The following is a 20,612-nucleotide window of genomic DNA, read 5'->3' as shown; positions in this document are numbered from 1 at the left end:
CTAGCCATGTTGTATTGTATGCTAGCCATGTTGTATTGTATGCTAGCCATGTTGTATTGTATGCTAGCCATGTTGTATTGTATGCTAGCCATGTTGTAATGTATGCTAGCCATGTTGTATTGTATGCTAGCCATGTTGTATTGTATGCTAGCCATGTTGTATTGTATGCTAGCCATGTTGTATTGTATGCTAGCCATGTTGTATTGTATGCTAGCCATGTTGTATTGTATGCTAGCCATGTTGTATTGTATGCTAGCCAAATTGATATCTTGGGTATTGTATTTTGGAATAGTTGTTACAACATTTCTCAGCACTTCATTCATTATGCACACACCACAAACACACAGCAATAAAATGACAAATTAATGTTGTCAGGTCGATGGAATATCATGTTGATCCCAGAAAGCCACACCCCCACACCCTAACGGAGACTGGATAGCCAAAGCATTACTGAAATAAATCGTAAAACAAATCAAATTGCATTGTAGAGTAGACTATGCTACTCTATTTTTAGATTTCCCAACAATCAAAGAATGTCAGCTCTGTTTCTACAGCTTGACTCGGGACTGCATTTCAGTCCAGAAGGTTCTTCCTTTACTTCTGCCCTCATTCCTTCCCTTCCCCTATTTCATTGAATTGGATAAATGAAAGCAAAAAGGGGGGAACTAGGTGGCGCTATTGCTTACACCAAGGAGAGTGAATGAGTGCAGAGAGCAGGGAGCAACTGGAAATGCAGCCCAGATCTGGCCTAATTGCTGCTAGTTGTCTCATGCTGTGACGTCAATCCCAGATTGACAAGCTAGCTACTTGCTGTATTTTAAAATGTTGTACTATATGATTTGGCACGAGTGGGAGTACTGTTAGGAGCATGGTATCGAAACCCGGAGCAGGTTGGTTGGTACTGTATGTGCGTGTCACACTAGCTCACCTCCTCCACTTGGGCCTGTGTCTGTTGTAGCCTGCGGTTGCTGGAGGTGTTGGGAGGAGGGGGTGGGGGCCCTCCACCTGGGGCTCCATCTGCTCCTGGGGCCCCTGGGGCTCCGGGAGGTCCAGCTGGGGGAGCAGCATCTGGGGCAGACCTGGGAAGGGGAGAGAGGTAGGAAGGGACAGAGAGAAGAGATGGGGAAAGCGAGGGATAGGCGGGGGGAAGGTGGGAGACGGGAAGAGAGATGAGGAAGGGGAAGAAAAATAAATGGGGAGATGAGAAAGGGGAGAGGAAGAGAAGAGACAGATGTGAGGGAGAGGGGGAAGGGGAGGAGAAGGACATTTTACATTTAGCAATCAAGCTGAAACAACTACATTTTAGAGGTGTTGTAACTCAAACTTTTTTCAAAAAATAAGCCTTGATAACAGTACTCAGTGATAAAAGACATTTAGATTAAACGTTTAAAAACACAGAAGGGCAGGTATAATGAGGAGAGGGGAAAGTGGAGGAGGAAGAGGAAATAAGGGATATGAGCTAAAGACTGTTCTCGGGGCAGGTCTGCCGGTTTTGACTAACAGAAGTGACTTTTCATAGAATATTGGGAGAATGCCCTGAGAACAGTCTTGGTTTTCACTAATGCGATGCATTAGAAAGATGAATGATGAGGTACAGAAAGGAGAAAAGCTGTTGGTGAGGAGAATAAAGGGGATAAAGTCAGAGTTGTACATGGGATAGATGCCTTCCTGAGACAGAGAGAGATGGAGAGAGGGGGAGAGACAGAACGAGAGAGAGGGGGGAGACAGAATGAGAGAGAGAGGGGGAGACAGAATGAGAGAGAGAGAGAGAGAGAGAGAGAGAGAGAGAGAGAGAGAAAGAAGAAAGAAAGAAAGAAAGAAAGAAAGAAAGAAAGAAAGAAAGAAAGAAAGAAAGAAAGAAAGAAAGAAAGAAAGAAAGAAAGAAAGAAAGAAAGAAAGAAAGAAAGAAAGAAAGAGAAAAAGAAAGAGAAAAAGAAAGAGAAAGAGAAAGAAAGAAAGAGAACGAGAGTGGAGAGGGGGACAGAGAGAGATGGAGAGAGAGAGTCAGATTAAGCAAAATGGAGATAAGAAGAGGAGGATGAGAGGAAAGGCCAAAAGAAAAGTAAGGGGGGCTGTAGAGATGGTGAACAGGAGAGATTGGAGAGAAGAGGGAGATTAAGAGAGAGGGATAAGGAGAAAGGGAATAAAAGGAGAGAATAGAGAGAAAACTAAGAAGGGTTAAAAGATGGGACAAACAACTAATTTGGTTCAGAGAAGGCGAAAGAGAGGGGGAGGAGGGGTGATGAGGGAAAGGGGAGGGGTGAGAGGGGGAGCGTTCTAACACAGACAGCATCCATGGACTCCTATGTGGGTGTTGGTCCTGACTCAGACTATTGAAAATAGCCAAATATACAGTACAGGCAACTATTGCATGAAGAATATAGCCATCATTTGAAAGGCATGAACTTGTTCTATACTGCAGGTGCAGGACAGTCTCATCCCAGATGTCATGCGTAGGACCCTACTGTATTTCCTCCTGTAACAGGAGAAGAAGACAAACATCCCAGATGTCATGCGTAGGACCCTACTGTATTTCCTCCTGTAACAGGTGAAGAAGACAAACATCCCAGATGTCATGCGTAGGACCCTACTGTATTTCCTCCTGTAACAGGAGAAGAAGACAAACATCCCAGATGTCATGCGTAGGACCCTACTGTATTTCCTCCTGTAACAGGAGAAGAAGACAAACATCCCAGATGTCATGCGTAGGACCCTACTGTATTTCCTCCTGTAACAGGAGAAGAAGACAAACATCCCAGATGTCATGCGTAGGACCCTACTGTATTTCCTCCTGTAACAGGAGAAGAAGACAAACATCCCAGATGTCATGCGTAGCACCCTACTGTATTTCCTCCTGTAACAGGAGAAGAAGACAAACATCCTGCTCAGCTCAGACCAATCCGTTCACATTGATATTGATTTTCTAATACTTCACAGACATTTGATAACCTGGAAGTCCCTAGAACCATATGGTTCAAACCCCATAGTATAAAGAAAGAAAACATAATTTCAGCTGAAATAAGCCAATTATTAATTAAAATAATCATTCAAAAAATGAATTTGTTTTGAAGCCCAGAAGAGGACTGAGGGTAATCAACTACAGTAGACGAGATCCATTATTCAGAGCTGCTGTGACGAAAAAGACTTGCGTCAGCAAAATACATTAAGCTAGAACAAATCAATAGAGCATAGAAAGAGCCTGACAACATGATATAAATACTCAACATATTAGAATAAAACATGTTTAGTGAATAGAACAAATCAATAGAATAAGTAAAAAAGAGGAAGCCCTGCATTGATACTCACATCTTCTATGCAGCTGCTTGGAACTGACTCACTGTCAGTGAGCGGTGGGGGGGGCGAGAGAGAGAGCGCGAGAGACGAAGGGCGAAGGGTCTAAAGTCAAAAATTTTAAAAGCGAAATCACAAAAAAGCAATGGGAAAAACCTCTGCTGACGTCCAAATATGTCCAGAACCTCAGAGACTCGACTGATTAAATTGATGCGTTAATAACAAACGGATGCAGAAGCTGATGCAGTAATCTCAAAGCAATGCTTTAGCAACGCAAATCATCCCCAAAGTACCGCAATACCCAGGCAAGCGTCGGGTAATAATTCGCTCGAAGAAAGGCAGCGGTATAAGAGGTTGAAAGTGAATACGGCTGATGCACAGATTCTCAATTTCAGTTCGTAGAATCCATAAGAGATAAATCCAAGGATGCTTGGCGAATTTCTTTAGATAATAAATCTATGCAAGAGAAGTCGTGATATTCCAAGAATGCTGAGTCGAGATGCTCAAAATCACACCAATGGTTTAGGTTGCACGTTCCCCTTCAAAACTAAACACAACTGATTTCATGTTCCTTTAGATTACCCAATTATATAATTTCACTATTTTCCGGTGGTCTAATTTCAGAATTATCTAACACCACCGTTGTTCCCCCTCTCCCGGCGAGTGTGTGGAAGCGTATCTGTGTGTGTCGGTTTGTGGGTTAGTGCGCTAATTTCGTTAGTGTGTTTGTGTGATGGCACTATACTGCAATAATGCGTCGCTCCCCTTCCCCTCTCTCTCTCCAGTTGGACTCATAACGATGGTGCGGTACCTCTTTCCCAGCCCCCTCCCTCCTCTTTCTTGCGCTCCCCTTTCTCTCTCTCCACACTTTGCAGTACTGCAGTTTTCTCTGTGTCGGATAGGGCGGCAGGACGACACTGCGGTACATTGCTTGGTACAGAATGTTGACTCCGCAAAACCCCCCCACACACACGCGCGCTCTGGCTTGTAAGTGCTCCGTTCTCCACCGGGACGACTAGGCCTCTCACGAACACCCAGTTGTAGACTACTCACTATCTGTCCCTATGTTTGAGTTACTCGTTTCCTCATGACCACAACTCGGTTATTCCTCTATAGTACATTAATACAAAATGAGAGAGGACGCAGTGCAAACGTTATTGCACAGCAGTGAGCTGTGGTATGGATCAATATAACCCGGTCGTCGGTTGCTTTGAAAACGTGCTAGCCACGCCGTGGGGCAATTTAATATGTGGAATGCTTAGTCAAATATAATATTTGGCTAACTGATTGATTATTGAATATATATATATCAATTACTGCTATAGGCACATTCACATGGATCAATAATTTAGGTAAAAATAACTAACTACCTTAAGGTCAAATACTAATGTAGGCTTACAATAAAAATCACTCAAATGTAATGAGCTTCTGTTTATTATCATCTTACACAACACATGGTATACCCACAACATGACTTACATTAGTCCCCAATGTGATAATATTAACCGACCATAGAGCATCACATTTTTGTGTGGTTCAAAACATGTATTTTACAGATGTGCGTGTTGATTTAGTACAATACTAAATGAATCCAACATTTTCCAGCTGTCAACTTAACAGAAAATGTACAATCAGCTTCCTCTTACCAAATGGTGAAAATAAGGGGCTGATATAAATCTAAGTGGCATAACTGAGTAGCTCACATTTCTCTCTTTAGAGTCTGAATGTGGTCCAGTGGGCAGGTGTTAGTACAGTAGTCGTTTAGCATTGTTAGCCAGACCGCTCAGTCCCAGATCAGATCAGCGATGTTTCCCAAAGCGGTTGAAGTGTCGATAGAGGAAGCGGATCCTCTTCTCCATATCATGTTTGTCCTGCATCATCATCCTGTCTCCTACCATCCTCTTCTTCCTCGTCAGACGCTGCAGCTCATTGCCACGGAAACCCTTCACCCAGACCGGCCCGATGATCAGATCCTTAGGGTGGGCTTTGAAGTCACCTACAGACAACGCGTTAGAGATGTAAGGCCTGTTATAGGAGAGAGAGTGTGTGTGTGTGTGTGTAGTTCGACACGTGCCTATGTACAGTGCAATGGTGCCGAAATGCGTCAAACCCCATAGAAACTGGACAGCACTTGTGGACAGCAGCATGTCGCTGAAACTGAAATGGTTTTAGCCTCAGATTGGGCAGTACTTGTGGACAGTGCCATGGTGCTGAAATGGTTTGAGCCCCCCTAGAGACTGGGCATCACTTGTGGACAGTGCCATGGTGCTGGAATTGGTTTAACCCCAAAAAGACAGCACTGTACCATTTTGTATCAACTGGCAATATGGCAAAAGCCTTACATTACAGTTTTAGCAGGGGGGCAAAAGTGACATTTTCATCATGTGTCCATTTTCATATCTACCTGGTAACCAAGAGTATATTTTAAGTTAGTCCAGAGGACAGTGTCATGTTGCTGAAATGGTTCGAGTCCCAAGAGACTGGACAGCACTTTCATAAAGATATGAAAGTTATGCATCAACTCAATGTCTTGACATCAGGTCAAATGAGCTATGATTTGATGCTGATAACTTCTCAATTACCTAAAATTCCTATGTTGTCATAAACCCCAAACATGCTCCTCTTCTCAGTCCACCTGTCCACCTTCTTCAGCTCAGGAATGGCATTCATACGGACTGGACAGCACACACCTGTAACACACATTTTGATCTCATTAGCTGGGCTACTTCCAGTACCAATAGAATGTTAAATTGACAAGAATAACTATAATGACTAATGCTACAGTATAAACAACGATTGTATGACACCTAATGTTTCAGTGTACTGTTTGTAGTACATACATTAAAACAGATAGCCTTGGTATGACGTATCAAATTCACAGGGCCCTGGTTGGAAAATTGTGAGCTCACAAAATAGGCCTATTATGACATTTACAGCAGCTACAAAACATTGCATCTGAATTTCAATGTATTATACACATACCAGTGCCTATCTGTCTGGTTGTTTGTAGTGTGGAGTGGCAAAGAGACACCCCAGCCTTCAGCCACCCTCTCAACAGAGACATGGCTCACCTGAAATACACACAGAGGTCGTCAGTCATTGTTGAAAGGTAAAATAGCTAGCTAAAACTTACTAGATAACTAAATAAGAAAATGTACAGTACAGCATATGACACTACAAAACATATTGCCACAGCCTAGTAACTTACCTAGCTACTAGTGTAATATTAGGTACAATGTTTGCAAAAACAAGAGAGGTAGCTACTGTAGCTAAAATAAAAATATGTTCCTCTTTGTCTACAAGTTGACCTAGCTAAGCTAGCTCAGCCAGCTAGCGTAGCAAACAGGCAAGACCATGTTTACCTGAAGCGTTGCACGTCTTTATGACCTTGTAGTCGTCAAGCTAATATGGTAATACAAATCTAATACAAAACAAAGGGCCGCATTAATAGCTGTTCATTAACTATAGACAAATCGAAATTCACGTTTTAAAGCGTCGACATGTATAAAGTCATGCATGCCATACGGGCACCTCCATTTTACTATTATTCCCATGATGCAACGCGTATTTACCGTAAAACTCCTAAACATCCGCATCACAATTATCTGTTCATAGGGCTTTCATTTTTTTGAAGGTCTACAAACTGAACTACTGTAGACTACATTTTATCCACTAGGTGGACACATTCAGTTCATACATTTCCCCACACCACATACGCATAAACACTATGAAGACACACTCACACCTTGTGTTGGTTTCAGTCTTACTATAACAAAAACAGCTGACTGGAATAAGGCGTCTGTTTCAAAGAAGCAAGCGCAGCAGAAATTAATTCGGTCTAATTTTCAGTTCTGCTTTGACGTCAGTGTCCTTCAGCGGAAAATAAAAATGAAAAACACATTACTAAAAATATAACAACATTCCATTGATGGCCCGACACCTATATTGACTTCTGATACTCATGCATGCCCAGATGTTGTGATAATATTGCAGGGGGCTGCATGTTTTGGTAAATCTACTGGCCGGGTTTACAAAGCATTTGCACAAGTGCAATGTACAGGAAAGCCCATTTTGGAATCTTTATATGAAGAATGTCTCATGTTATATGGCAGAGGAGATATTCTATCAATAATAACTTGTGATATGAATGATTATTGTGGATAGGTAAGAAATGGGATTTATTTTTAAATGCTTTTTTTTAAACAAACCCATGTATTTAAAAACCCAAACATTCAAACTAAACAGTTTGAGAGAATAATAGCTGCATTTATTGAGACTTTACAGCCTGGTGTATCATTGTTCTACATAGCTGTTTAAAAAAAAAAATCTGTGTACACAAAGTGTACTCAGTGGTGTAAAGTACTTCAGTAAAAATACTTTAAAGTAATATTTAAATAGTTTTTGAGGGTATCTGTACTTTACTATTTTTATTTTGGACAACTTTTACTTACTCCACTACATTCTTAAAGACAATACTGTACTTTTTACGCCATACATTTTCCCTGACAACCAAAAGTACATTTTGAATGCTTAGCAGGACAGGAATATGGTCAAATTCTTGCACTTATCAAGAGAACACGTGGTCGTCCCTACTGCCTCCTTGGACTCACTTAACACAAATGCATCTTTTGTAAATTATGTCTGAGTGTTAGTGTGTGCACTTGGCTGTCCATACACTTTAAAACAAGAAAATTGTGCTGTCGGCTTTGCACCTTTACTCCTACGTTCATGTACATATTACCTCAATTACCTCGACTAACCTGTTCCCCAGAACATTGACTAGGTACCCCGTATATATACTGTTGCCTCGTTATTGTTATTTTATTATGTTACTTTAGTTTATTTAGTAAATATTTTCCTAACTCTATTTTTCTTAAATGCATCGTTGGTTAAGGGTTTGTAAGTAAGCATTTCACAGCAAGGTCTGCACCTGTTTTATTCGGTACATGTGACAAATACATTTTGTTTAGATTAATATAAGGAATTTTAAATGATTTATACTTTTACTTTTGATACTTAAGTATATTTAAAACCAAATACTTGTATACTTTTACTCAATAAGTATTTTACTGGCTGACTTTCAATTTTACTTGAGTAACTTCTATTAAGGAATCTATGCTTTTACTCAAGTATGACAACTGGGTACTTTTTCCACCACTGAGTGTACTGTAGATAACTGTAGACCTTCAGGTTCAACATCTGGATTCAAAATCAGCTGAACAGAACAGAACAATGTAATATACAGTGCCTTCAGAAAGTATTCACACCCCTACATTTCTTCCACAATTTATTGTGTTACAGCCTGAATTTAAAAAAGAAGAAGCAGACATTGAAGAATATCCCTTTGAACATGGTGAAGTTATTAATTACACTTTGAATGGTGTATAAATAGACCCAGTCACTACAAAGATACAAGCGTCCTTCCTACTCAGTTGACGGAGAGGAAGGAAACAGCTGAAGCCAATGGTGACTTTAAAACAGTTACAGAGTTTAATGGCTGTGATGGGAGAAAACTGAGGATGGATTAACAACATTGTAGTTACTCTGCAATACTAACCTACAGTAACTGACAGAGTAATAAAAAAAGGAAACCTGTACAGAATAAAAAATATTCCAAGACATGCATCCTGTTTGCAACAAGGCACCAAAGTAATACTGCAAAAAAATGTGGCAAAGCAATTAACTTCTTGTCCTGAATACAAAGTGTTATGTTTGGAGCAAATCTAACACAACACACTACTGAGTACCACTCTCCACATTTTCAAGCATAGTGGTGGCTGCATCATGTTATGGGTATGTAATCGTTTGTAATTGTTAAGTACTGGGGAGTTTTTCAGGATAAAAAAAATTAACGGGATGGAGCTAAGCACAGGCAAAATTCTAGAGGAAAATCTGGTTTAGTCTGCTTTCCACCAGACTCTGGGAGATAAAATATTTACCTTTCATCAGGACAATAACCTAAAACACAAGACCAAATCTACACTGGAGTTACTTACCAAGAAGACAGTGAATGTTCCTGAGTGACCAGGTTACAGTTTTGACTTAAATCTGCTTGAAAATCTATGGCAAGACCTGAAATTGGCTGTCTAGCAGTGTGTACAGTTGCATGCACAGTCAGATTATTATAATAGTTTGTTTAAAACGTTTACAACATTTGAAAAAAGTCAAGGGGTCTGAATACTTTCCTAATGCACTGTAAACAGTGTCCCTTGACCCCTCCCTGCGTCGGCCTCCAGTATCTACGCTGCAATAGTCTATGTGCCGGGGCCTAGGGTCAGTCTTTTATATCTGGTGTAATTATCCTGTCTTATCTGGTGTCCTGTGTGAATTTAAGTGTGCTCCCTCTAATTGTCTCACTCTCCCTCTCTTCCTCCCCTCCCAGAGGATCTGAGCCCTAGGACCATGCCTCAGGACTACCTGGTCTCATGACTCCTAGCTGTCCCCAGTCCACCTGGTCATGCTGCTGCTCCAGTTTCAACTGTTCTGCCTGCGACTATGGAACCCTGACCTGTTCACCGGACGTTCTACCTCTCTCTACCGCACCTGCTGTCTCAACCTCTGAATGATGATGCTGGTCATCTGGCCTTAATGGACATGTACTATCGCCACCTGGCACAGCCAGAAGAGGACTGGCCACCCCTCAGAGCCTGGGTTTTCTCTAGGTTTCTTCCTAGGTTCCTGCCTTTCTAGGGAGTGTTTCCTAGCCACCGTGCTTCTACTGTACATCTGCATTGCTTGCTGTTAGGGGTTTTAGGCTGGGTTTCTGTATAGCACGTTGTGACATCTGCTGATGTAAAAAGGGCTTTATAAATACATTTGATTGATTGGTTAAAGTGTTTACATGACTATTGCCATACTCGGCCTACCGCCATAATCAGTTTAATATTGAATTATTAGTGTGCATGTAAACGTATTCAATGATCAACAAACAATTTGACAGAACTTGAAGAATTTTTAAAAGAATAATGGGCCATCTTTACACAATCCAGTTGTGGAAAGCTGTTAGAGAGTTACCCAGGAAGACTCACAGCTGTAATCTCTGCCAAAGGTGATTCTAACATGTATTGACTCAGGGGGTTGAAAACTTATCTTTCATATTTGTTTTTACAAATGTTAGAATTCTCCTTTCACTTTGACATTAGAGTATTTTTGGTAGTTGACAAAATAATTACAATTAAATATATTTTAATCCCACTTTGTAACACAACAAAATGTGGAAAAATCAAAGGGTGTTATACTTTCTGAAGGCTCTGCACATTCTTTCAGCAGACAATCTAGCTTATCTCATCACTCATCCGCCTCCTCTCAGCTGCCAGTAAAAGGCTGGCCATGGGAGCCTACTGATATGGCCAGACTGGGTTCAAATGCCTTCTGTTTCATTTTTCTGTATTTATATGTTTGTATATGTATGTATGTATGTATGTATGTATGTATGTATGTATGTATGTATGTATGTATGTATGTATGTATGTATGTATGTATGTATGTATGTATGTATGTATGTATGTATGTATGTATGTATGTATGTATGTATGTATGTATGTATGTATGTATGTATGTATGTATGTATGTATGTATGTATGTATGTATGTATGTATGTATGTATGTATGTATGTATGTATGTATGTATGTATGTATGTATCATTGTTATTGCTCTAGGGATACAATTATTGTTTGGATAACCTTATTTACTATTATGTATTGATTTAGAATCTTTTTTTAATTTTTATTTGTTACGCTCGTTGATGGAAGGATTGGACCAAGGTGCAGCGTGGGGAGACGAACATCTTCAATTTATTCAATGAACACTGAAAATGCAACAAATACAAACAAAACGTAAAGTTTAGTAGGGCTAAACAGCATAGTACCAAAACAAGATCCCACAAACTACAGGTGGGAAGAAGCTGCCAAAGTATGATCCCCAATCAGAGACAACGATAGACAGCTGCCTCTGATCGGGAACCATACCCGGCTAACAAAGAAATAGAAAACAGAGATTGCCCACCCTAGCCACACCCTGACCTAACCAAATAGAGAATTAAAAGGATATCTAAGGTCAGGACGTGACATACTCTTTATGTGATGCGCACTGCAGAGAACACAGGAAGAAAAATGATCAGTGAACTATTACAGTGTTTATGTGTCAACCAACTGGCAATTTGACACGAAAATCTAATTTATTTCATTCATTCATTCATTCATTCACTCATTCATTCACTGTCCACTGAAGTGAAGTGTATTGAAATAATTCACAGCTCAAAGTTTGATTCGTTGTATTTGATGTATGCCTATATGAGCCCAGTTTAAATCGACCAACCACAAAATGCTCATTCAAATACAAATTCAACATCAAAATGCTATGCACAATTAAGAGTGATTTGAACTTTAATTCCTATAGCTTTGTAACATTAGTGTGCTGGATTGAGGTTGAGATTGAGCTATGTGACGTGATGAGAGAGAGGGACAGGAACAAATGAGTTATCCCGTTGAAAAATTTCTACTGAAGATATCTGGTTGAAATATTTTCCGACATCAGGTTGATTTGCATACTGTAGGTTTTTTCATTATCATTGTCATCTATTGTTTCCATGTGAGGGGCATCTGTCTGTTTAAGACTTTCCCTCATCACTGCCTAACTGTCTATTTAAATACAGTATATACATTTAAAGATCAGCAGGAGGAAAGACCACCTCACGAATCTGATTCACAGACCCTGAAAGCCAGCAAGAAGAGAGAGGAGGAGGGGGTGGTGGTCCCAATGTACTGACTGAGCCACCTAATACACCAAAAACAGACAGCCTGTGATCTCAACATGTTTACACGGAAACGTGTTGAGGTTTTGAAGAGAGTAGTGGGTGAGGGGGTTGATAGATGAGATAAACATATTAAAAGATGTGTCCAACACAGATTCACTGCTGTCTGAACCAGGGGGAAATATGGCAGCTACAAGAACACAAACATCTCTTGGGGCTTCACCCACACATTTCCATCTATCCATCTATCCATCTATACATCCATCCATCCATCCATCTACAGTTGAAGTCAGAAGTTTAATACACTCTAGCCAAATACATTTAAACTCATTTTTTCACAATTCCTGACATTTAATCCTAGTAAAAATTCCCTGTTTTAGGTCAGTTAGGATCACCACTTTATTTTAAGAATGTGAAATGTCAGAATAATAGTAGAGTAAATAGTATTTATTATAAATAGTATTTATTTCAGCTTTTATTTCTTTCATCACATTCCCAGTGGGTCAGAAGTTTACATACACTCAATTAGTATTTGGTAGCATTGCCTATAAATTGTTTAACTTGGGTCAAACGTTTCAGGTAGCCTTCCACATGCTTCCCACAATAAGTTGGGTGAATTTTGGTCCATTCCTCCTGACAGAGCTGGTGTAACTGAGTCAGGTTTGTAGGCCTCCTTGCTCGCACACACTTTTTCAGTTCTGCCCACAAATCTTCTATAGGATGAGGTCAGGGCTTTGTGATGGCCACTCCAATACCTTGACTTTGTTGTCCTTAAGCCATGGGGCGGCAGGGTAGCCTTGTGGTTAGAGCATTGGACTAGTAACCGGAAGGTTGCAAGCTCAAATCCCCGAGCTGACAAAGTACAAATCTGTCGTTCTGCCCCTGATCCTAGGCTGTCATTGAAAATAAGAATTTGTTCTTAACTCACTTGCCTAGTAAAATAATAATTTTAAAAAAATAAGCCATTTTGCCACAACTTTGGAAGTATGCTTGGGGTCATTGTCCATTTGGAAGACCCATTTGCAACCAAGCTTTAACTTCCTGACTGATGTCTTGAGATGTTGCTTCAATAAATCCACATAATTTTCCATCCTCATGATGCCATCTATTTTGTGAAGTGCACCAGTCCCTCCTGCAGCAAAGCACCCCCACAACATGATGCTGCCATTGGGACACGGTTGGGATGGTGTTCTTCGGCTTGCTTTACTGTGGATATAGATACTTTTGTACCTGTTTCCTCCAGCATCTTCACAAGGTCCTTTGCTGTTGTTCTGGGATTGATTTGCATTTGTCGCACCAAAGTATGTTCATCTCTAGAAGATGAGGGGTATGATGGCTGCGTGGTTCCATGGTGTTTATACTTGCGTACTATTGTTTGTACAGATGAACGCGGTACCTTCAGGCGTTTGGAAATTGCTCCCAAGGATGAACCAGACTTGTGGAGATTTCCCCAGGAAAAGCTGACCACGACTCCATTTTGTTGATCCCTGCCTACAGACAGAAACTAAAACAAGAAGCTCCCACGCTGAGGTCTGTCCAACGCTGGTCCGACCAAGCTGACTCCACACTCCAAGACTGCTTCCATCACGTGGACTGGGAGATGTTTCGTATTGCGTCAGACAACAACATTGACGAATACGCTGATACGGTGTGCGAGTTCATTAGAACGTGCGTTGAAGATGTCGTTCCCATAGCAACGATTAAAACATTCCCTAACCAGAAACCGTGGATTGATGGCAGCATTCGTGTGAAACTGAAGGCACGAACCACTGCTTTTAATCAGGGCAAGGTGTCTGGTAACATGGCTGAATACAAACAGTGCAGCTATTCCCTCCGCAAGGCTATCAAACAAGCTAAGCGCCAGTACAGAGACAAAGTAGAATCTCAATTCAACGGCTCAGACACAAGAGGTATGTGGCAGGGTCTACAGTCAATCACGGACTACAGGAAGAAACCCAGCCCAGTCACGGACCAGGATGTCTTGCTCCCAGGCAGACTAAATAACTTTTTGCCCGCTTTGAGGACAATACAGTGCCACTGACACGGCCTGCAACGGAAACATGCGGTCTCTCCTTCACTGCAGCCGAAGTGAGTAAGACATTTAAACGTGTTAACCCTCGCAAGGCTGCAGGCCCAGACGGCATCCCCAGCCGCGCCCTCAGAGCATGCGCAGACCAGCTGGCCGGTGTGTTTACGGACATATTCAATCAATCCCTATACCAGTCTGCTGTTCCCACATGCTTCAAGAGGGCCACCATTGTTCCTGTTCCCAAGAAAGCTAAGGTAACTGAGCTAAACGACTACCGCCCCGTAGCACTCACATCCGTCATCATGAAGTGCTTTGAGAGACTAGTCAAGGACCATATCACCTCCACCCTACCTGACACCCTTGACCCACTCCAATTTGCTTACCGCCCAAATAGGTCCACAGACGATGCAATCTCAACCACACTGCACACTGCCCTAACCCATCTGGACAAGAGGAATACCTATGTGAGAATGCTGTTCATCGACTACAGCTCGGCATTCAACACCATAGTACCCTCCAAGCTCGTCATCAAGCTCGAGACCCTGGGTCTCGACCCCGCCCTGTGCAACTGGGTACTGGACTTCCTGACGGGCCGCCCCCAGGTGGTGAGGGTAGGCAACAACATCTCCTCCGCTCTTCCTCAACACTGGGGCCCCACAAGGGTGCGTTCTGAGCCCTCTCCTGTACTCCCTGTTCACCCACGACTGCGTGGCCATGCACGCCTCCAACTCAATCATCAAGTTTGCGGACGACACAACAGTGGTAGGCTTGATTACCAACAACGACGAGACGGCCTACAGGGAGGAGGTGAGGGCCCTCGGAGTGTGGTGTCAGGAAAATAACCTCACACTCAACGTCAACAAAACTAAGGAGATGATTGTGGACTTCAGGAAACAGCAGAGGGAACACCCCCATCCACATCGATGGAACAGTAGTGGAGAGGGTAGCAAGTTTTAAGTTCCTCGGCATACACATCACAGACAAACTGAATTGGTCCACTCACACAGACAGCATCGTGAGGAAGGCGCAGCAGCGCCTCTTCAACCTCAGGAGGCTGAAGAAATTCGGCTTGTCACCAAAAGCACTCACAAACTTCTACAGATGCACAATCGAGAGCATCCTGGCGGGCTGTATCACCGCCTGGTATGGCAACTGCACCGCCCTCAACCGTAAGGCTCTCCAGAGGGTAGTGAGGTCTGCACAACGCATCACCGGGGCAAACTACCTGCCCTCCAGGACACCTACACCACCCGATGCTACAGGAAGGCCATAAAGATCATCAAGGACATCAACCACCCGAGCCACTGCCTGTTCACCCCGCTGCCATCCAGAAGGCGAGGTCAGTACAGGTGCATCAAAGCTGGGACCGAGAGACTGAAAAACAGCTTCTATCTCAAGGCCATCAGACTGTTAAACAGCCACCACTAACATTGAGTGGCTACTGCCAACACACTGTCAATGACACTGACTCTACTCCAGCCACTTTAATCATGGGAATTGATGGGAAATGATGTAAATATATCACTAGCCACTTTAAACAATGCTACCTTATATAATGTTACTTACCCTACATTGTTCATCTCATATGCATACGTTGATACTGTACTCTATATCATCGACTGCATCCTATGTAATACATGTATCACTAGCCACTTTAACTATGCCACTTGGTTTACATACTCATCTCATATGTATATACTGTACTCGATATCATCTACTGTATCTTGCCTATGCTGCTCTGTACCATCACTCATTCATATATCCTTATGTACATATTCTTTATCCCCTTACACTGTGTATGACAGTAGTTTTTTTTGGAATTGTTAGTTAGATTACTTGTTGGTTATTACTGCATTGTCGGAACTAGAAGCACAAGCATTTCGCTACACTCGCATTAACATCTGCTAACCATGTGTATGTGACAAATAAAATTTGATTTGATTTGATTTGATTTGATGAAAAGAGGTACTGTGTTTGAAGGTAGGCCTCAAAATACATCCACAGGTACACCTCCAATTGACTCAAATGATGTCAATTAGCCTCACAGAAGCTTCTAAAGCCATGACATCATTTTCAGGAATTTTCCAAACTGTTTAAAAGCACAGTCAACTTAGTGTATGTAAACTTCTGACTCACAGGAATTGTGATACAGCAAATTAAAAGTTAAATAATCTGTCTGTTAACAATTGATGGAAAAATGACTTGTGTCATGCACAAAGTAGATGTCCTAACCAACTTGCCAAAACTATAGTTTGTTAACAAGAAATGTGTGAAGTGGTTTAAAAACAAGTTTGAATGAATCCAACCTAAGTGTTTGTAAACTTCCGATTTCAACTATCTAACTATCCATCCATCCACCCATCCACCTAACGTCCGCCTAACGTCCGTCTGTCTGTCTGTCTGTCTGTCTGACTGACAGTCTGTGTCTGAAACTATAGAGCAGTGTAGGTGGTATGATGGGAACCTGATGCTATAAACTCAAATACTGTCCCTAAACTTCAGAATAGCCCTGTATGACTGAGGCAGAGAGCGAGAAAGAGAGAGACGTAAAGGGAGATAGTGACTTCCATCATCATCATCATGTATTCTCCATCAAAACAAAGCCAACCACCATTCAATGACTTGCATTATTGGAACCGGCCCTGTCCTCCCATGTATGCTGGTGAGCTGGTAACTTTCAGCAGTGAGAACTGCATGTTGATCAATGTGGAAGGATACAGTGGTTAGACTGTGCACACTTTTGGCAACCCTGTACTTCCTGTAAGTTCCACTGAGTAGAAATACATAAATATATCAATACTGTGTATTACAGTACTGCATGTTTCTGATGATATGATGAATCTTTTGTAATACAGTGTTTTTTATACCACTGTGTACCAGTAAGGTAACTTGAGCAGAGAGAGAGGGGGAGAGAGAGAGAGAGAGAGAGAGAGAAAGGAGGGGTGGAGGGGGAGAAAGAAAGAGAGAGAGAGAGCAAGAGAGAGATGAGGGGGAGGGAGAGAGAGGGGGAGGGAAAGAGAGAGAGAGGGGGAGGGGGAGAGAGAAAGAGAGAGAGGGGAGGGAGAGAGAGAGAGAGGGAGAGAGAGAGAGAGGGAGGGGGAGAGAGAGCAAGAGAGGGAGGGGAGAGAGAGAGAGAGAGAAAGAGAATCCGTGGAAGGGAGCATGTAGGATTCCCTGTTTGTGTGGCTGTCTGACATTTTCCATGTTGCGTCAGTGAGACCGTCTCGTTGCTCATGTCACATGGCCAGGAGAGGGACTACCTGCTTAGGCACCTCCCTCTTCCCACAACTCACACCTACAGGCCTTTATATACCCAGACCCAATTGACAGAAACACACACGACAGCAAGAGATCAAAGAGGGACACAGATACTAAGCTAGGTTTGCAACAACAATCTGTTGATCAAAACGTCAGAAGGAAGGAGAAAAGAGAAAAGAAGAGACCATGTGGCAGTTTCTCCTTCTCTTGGGAACATCCCTGTTAGTGACAGGTGAGATCGTACAGATGATCTGTAGTCATTGTTTTTTAAATGAAAATGTGTTGCAATTTAAACCGATTTAAAGAAATGTTATGACATGCTTTGATGTGTACTTACGGATGGAGGATTGGGTATGTGTGTTTATTCAGACAGTATGTGTATTTGTTCAGGGGGTCGGTGTCAGTGTCTGTCTGAGTATACTGAGATGTTCGCAGAGGCAGGGTCCCAGGCAGTGTTACCCTGCACGTGTCGCTCTCCCTCCGCCTCTGCAGCCGTCGTCCTCTGGAGCAAGGACCTTGAGGGGTACGACTGCCTTTCTCTCGGTCCATGTCTTTCATGCTCTCCTCCTTATTCATCTCTCTCATCCTCTCTGTCTCTGTCTACCTGTGTGACTCCAATATCCTCAAAGATTCCCATTTTCATCTTTCTCTATCTGGTCTTTCTTTCTCTTGATCTCTTAATACATTTTTCTGTATTGACAGTGTTCTATAGGAGAGCATAGCAATGCATTGCTATTGATCTGTATGTCTGCACAATACAAGTGTCATGTTTGAAACGTAGCATCTCTTCCTCTCTCTCAGGACAGTATGGAGAAAGGGAAAGAGTGGACTGGAGCACTGGGGAATAGGAGCTGCCCAGCGTGTTCGATGCCCCCATTCAGAGGTTGGAGCTGGTGACTACAGCCTGTACATAAAGGAGGTGAGGGAGGAGGACAGCGGGAAGTACACCTGCATGGTGCAGGACAGAGAGAAAAACCTCTCTAAGAGGATCCTCCTCAGGGTCATCAAAGGTAAGGGGCTAAAATAACAGTAACTTATATGAAATACTGTGTGGAAAATTAAATGAACTTTCAGTGATATTTACAGTCATTTTAAAGTGATATTTACATGCTGTAATAGCAAGGTATAACTATATTTATCTGCTGTTTATCATACAGTCACACATATCATAAACCTGTGAATATGATTAACATCTCATTGCTCTTACTTACCCATGTCTTTCTTTCACAGTATCCATCTCCCCACCTGCTCCAGTGGAGGGCAACAAAATGACAATCACTTGCAGTGTCTCTCCATGGCCACAGGAGGCGACAGTGAGCTGGATGCTCAACGAGAAGAGAGTTTACCCTGACAGTGCAGATTATGTCCTTTCAAAGAACCAGGCGAGTGTTTTGGAGAGCAAGGCATCTGCAGGCATGATGGGTAACTGGAGCTGTGTAGTGCATAAAGGGAGGAAACAAGGGAAGGCCACCACGGCCCTGACAGTAAGAGGTGAGGGCTCAGACACGGTGATGTCATGTTTGGAAGGAATAAAACATTAAAATGCAGCTGATATATTGAAGACGGTTAATATTAAGTTTTCTATGTCTTCCTCCCTTCTCTCCATCGTTTTCCCCCGTCTCTTCTCTCGCTCAGGTATCGTTAACCCCTCCAGTTCCAGTGCCAAGGTGTATGCTGAGGTGGGGTCTGCTGTCACCCTCCCCTGTGTGTTCTCCACTGGACTCACCCCATCAGACACAGCCTGGGAGAGACTGGACACCTCTGGCTCTGCTCTCCCACTCTCTCCCTCCTTCAACCTGACCTCCCTGCTATCCCTCCCTCCCTGGGACAGGTCTGTGGGTGTGGGGCAAGTGGGGCAGGGGGACGGGGGCAGGTACAGGTGCTCAGGGACAGTGGAGGGGCGCCGGGTGACCAAGGAGATGCAGTTGGTGACTGCCCAAGGTGAGCCAGGCATAAAAAATGGATGATGGTATGATATTGTAGCAGTCTCCTCATTTCAATGCCTAATGTGAGTTGTCCCTTTCTGCAAAATGGCAAGCATTTAAGGTAAATGTTTGAGATGAGATGTGAAAATGGTGCTTTAGAATTAGCAATCACAATGCTAATGACGATCCTGTGTGTTCTCTCTAATCAGTGCTCAGCAACTCACCATCTACCCAGAAGGCCCCAGTATCACTAACCTGTCACCTCAGCAACGCCAGCGAGGTCACTGAATACGAGTGGGTCCGAGTGACCTATGACCTCAATGGCACCCAATCAGAGAGCTCCGTCCAGAAAGGGAGGGTCCTGGGGATCAACAGAGTGACAGACAGGAACTCTGGCGAATGGGCTTGTCGATTCCACGGGAAAAAAGGAGTTCTAGGGAACGTGACATACCACCTACATCTGATGAGTAAGTCCTATCTGCCTACTTTGATTCACTGTCTATTTGCATGGATCTAGATAGATGCAGACACAATTCAAATGCAACAAATATCAGCAAGATGTAAAACATTTGTCATAATTAGACACAGGGGCGGAAGGTAGACTAGCAGTTAAGAGCGTTGTGCCAGTAACCGAAAGGTGGCTCGTTTGAATCCCCACGCCGACTAGGTGAAAAATCTGTGGATGTGCTCTAATCGCTCCTGTAAGTTGCTCTGGATAAGAGCTTCTGCTAAATTACTCAACTGTAAACTAAAATCTATCCTTGTTCTGTCTTGGTTGATCAGGTGGTCTGATGAGAGATAATGAGACAGGTTCTTCCAGTTATGTTGCCATGGTAGCCGGCCTGGGTTTCTTCCTCTTGGTGCTGCTGTTGGTCTTGGTGCAGATGTACAGGAACTATCGGAGGGTACGTTCAACTACAGCTGTGTGTGTTTTCCTTAAATCCACGTTGACATGGAAAATACGTTTTTAAAAGGTTTATGTAATAGTTATTTAATCTCCTCTACAGCGCAAGCTGATCCTGCAGTACCCTGCCCTGGAGACCATTGTTCACACCATTGCTAATGAGAGAGAGGACAGAGAGAGGAACAGAGTGAAAGAAGATGAGATCTCCAAATAGACGAGTCTCTGCAATATGACATTTGAAATCATTTGACATGTCTATGATCAGTTGGAAGATTGTGGTATTTGTACATATTAATTCAGTGCAGACAATTGTAGCAGTTTCTTTCATATTTTCACCAAAACAAATGTGATTGATTTTGTATATGTATGCCTTATATTTCACTACTGGCACCTTAACCACCTATTAGACTTTTGTAATATAATGACTGAGAATAAAATTATCTAAACACTTC

The 20,612-nt window shown here is 42.5% G+C and overlaps 3 protein-coding genes across 4 annotated transcripts in view; 1 reads left to right on the top strand and 2 right to left on the bottom strand.

Annotated features, from left to right (window-relative positions):
* The window catches only part of LOC121841314 (vesicle-associated membrane protein 1-like), an 11,894-nt gene extending 7,797 nt beyond the window's left edge, over positions 1-4,097 (bottom strand). The window contains exons 1-2 of the mRNA XM_042308662.1: positions 3,307-4,097; positions 929-1,079 (exon numbers count right to left, since the gene is read on the bottom strand). Of these exons, the coding sequence (XP_042164596.1) occupies positions 929-1,079; positions 3,307-3,308 (153 nt within the window). The 5' untranslated portion in view covers positions 3,309-4,097. The remainder of the gene's footprint in view (positions 1-928; positions 1,080-3,306) is intronic.
* A 610-nt stretch (positions 4,098-4,707) lies between these two features.
* mrpl51 (mitochondrial ribosomal protein L51) lies at positions 4,708-6,848 on the bottom strand. Of its 2 annotated transcripts, none has more exons than XM_024390426.2 (4): positions 6,654-6,848; positions 6,274-6,362; positions 5,874-5,981; positions 4,708-5,287 (listed from the first exon to the last, which is right to left on the bottom strand). In XM_024390426.2, exons 2-4 carry the CDS (start codon positions 6,353-6,355, stop codon positions 5,091-5,093), a joined length of 387 nt encoding a protein of 128 aa, XP_024246194.2. In that variant the 5' UTR covers positions 6,356-6,362; positions 6,654-6,848; the 3' UTR covers positions 4,708-5,090. The 2 variants fall into 2 exon arrangements, with proteins under 2 accessions (XP_024246194.2, XP_042164591.1); XM_042308657.1 differs by lacking the exon at positions 6,654-6,848 and adding an exon at positions 6,500-6,642.
* A 10,401-nt stretch (positions 6,849-17,249) lies between these two features.
* LOC112226122 (lymphocyte activation gene 3 protein) lies at positions 17,250-20,611 on the top strand. Its single transcript, XM_024390374.2, has 8 exons — positions 17,250-17,563; positions 17,722-17,854; positions 18,133-18,341; positions 18,562-18,822; positions 18,967-19,272; positions 19,466-19,723; positions 20,040-20,161; positions 20,264-20,611. Exons 1-8 carry the CDS (start codon positions 17,518-17,520, stop codon positions 20,372-20,374), a joined length of 1,446 nt encoding a protein of 481 aa, XP_024246142.2. The 5' UTR covers positions 17,250-17,517; the 3' UTR covers positions 20,375-20,611.
* The last annotated feature ends 1 nt before the right edge of the window (position 20,612 follows it).

The sequence above is a fragment of the Oncorhynchus tshawytscha genome, linkage group LG03 (assembly GCF_018296145.1).
Source record: "Oncorhynchus tshawytscha isolate Ot180627B linkage group LG03, Otsh_v2.0, whole genome shotgun sequence".
Lineage (NCBI taxonomy): Eukaryota > Metazoa > Chordata > Actinopteri > Salmoniformes > Salmonidae > Oncorhynchus > Oncorhynchus tshawytscha.
This window is presented reverse-complemented; position numbering and strand designations above follow the sequence as displayed.

What these genes read in the sequence shown, in the direction of transcription:
- LOC112226122 (XM_024390374.2), top strand. Translation starts at nt 17,518, where the DNA reads ATGTGGCAGTTTCTCCTTCTCTTGGGAACATCCCTGTTAGTGACAG. An exon ending in ATACCACCTACATCTGATGA is followed by an intron (nt 19,724 to 20,039) that starts GTAAGTCCTATC and finishes TTGGTTGATCAG; the next exon opens with GTGGTCTGATGAGAGATAAT. An exon ending in TGTACAGGAACTATCGGAGG is followed by an intron (nt 20,162 to 20,263) that starts GTACGTTCAACT and finishes TCTCCTCTACAG; the next exon opens with CGCAAGCTGATCCTGCAGTA.
- mrpl51 (XM_024390426.2), bottom strand. Translation starts at nt 6,355, where the DNA reads ATGTCTCTGTTGAGAGGGTGGCTGAAGGCTGGGGTGTCTCTTTGCCAC. An exon ending in AACCAGACAGATAGGCACTG is followed by an intron (nt 5,982 to 6,273) that starts GTATGTGTATAA and finishes TGTGTGTTACAG; the next exon opens with GTGTGTGCTGTCCAGTCCGT. An exon ending in TGACAACATAGGAATTTTAG is followed by an intron (nt 5,288 to 5,873) that starts GTAATTGAGAAG and finishes CGTTGTCTGTAG; the next exon opens with GTGACTTCAAAGCCCACCCT.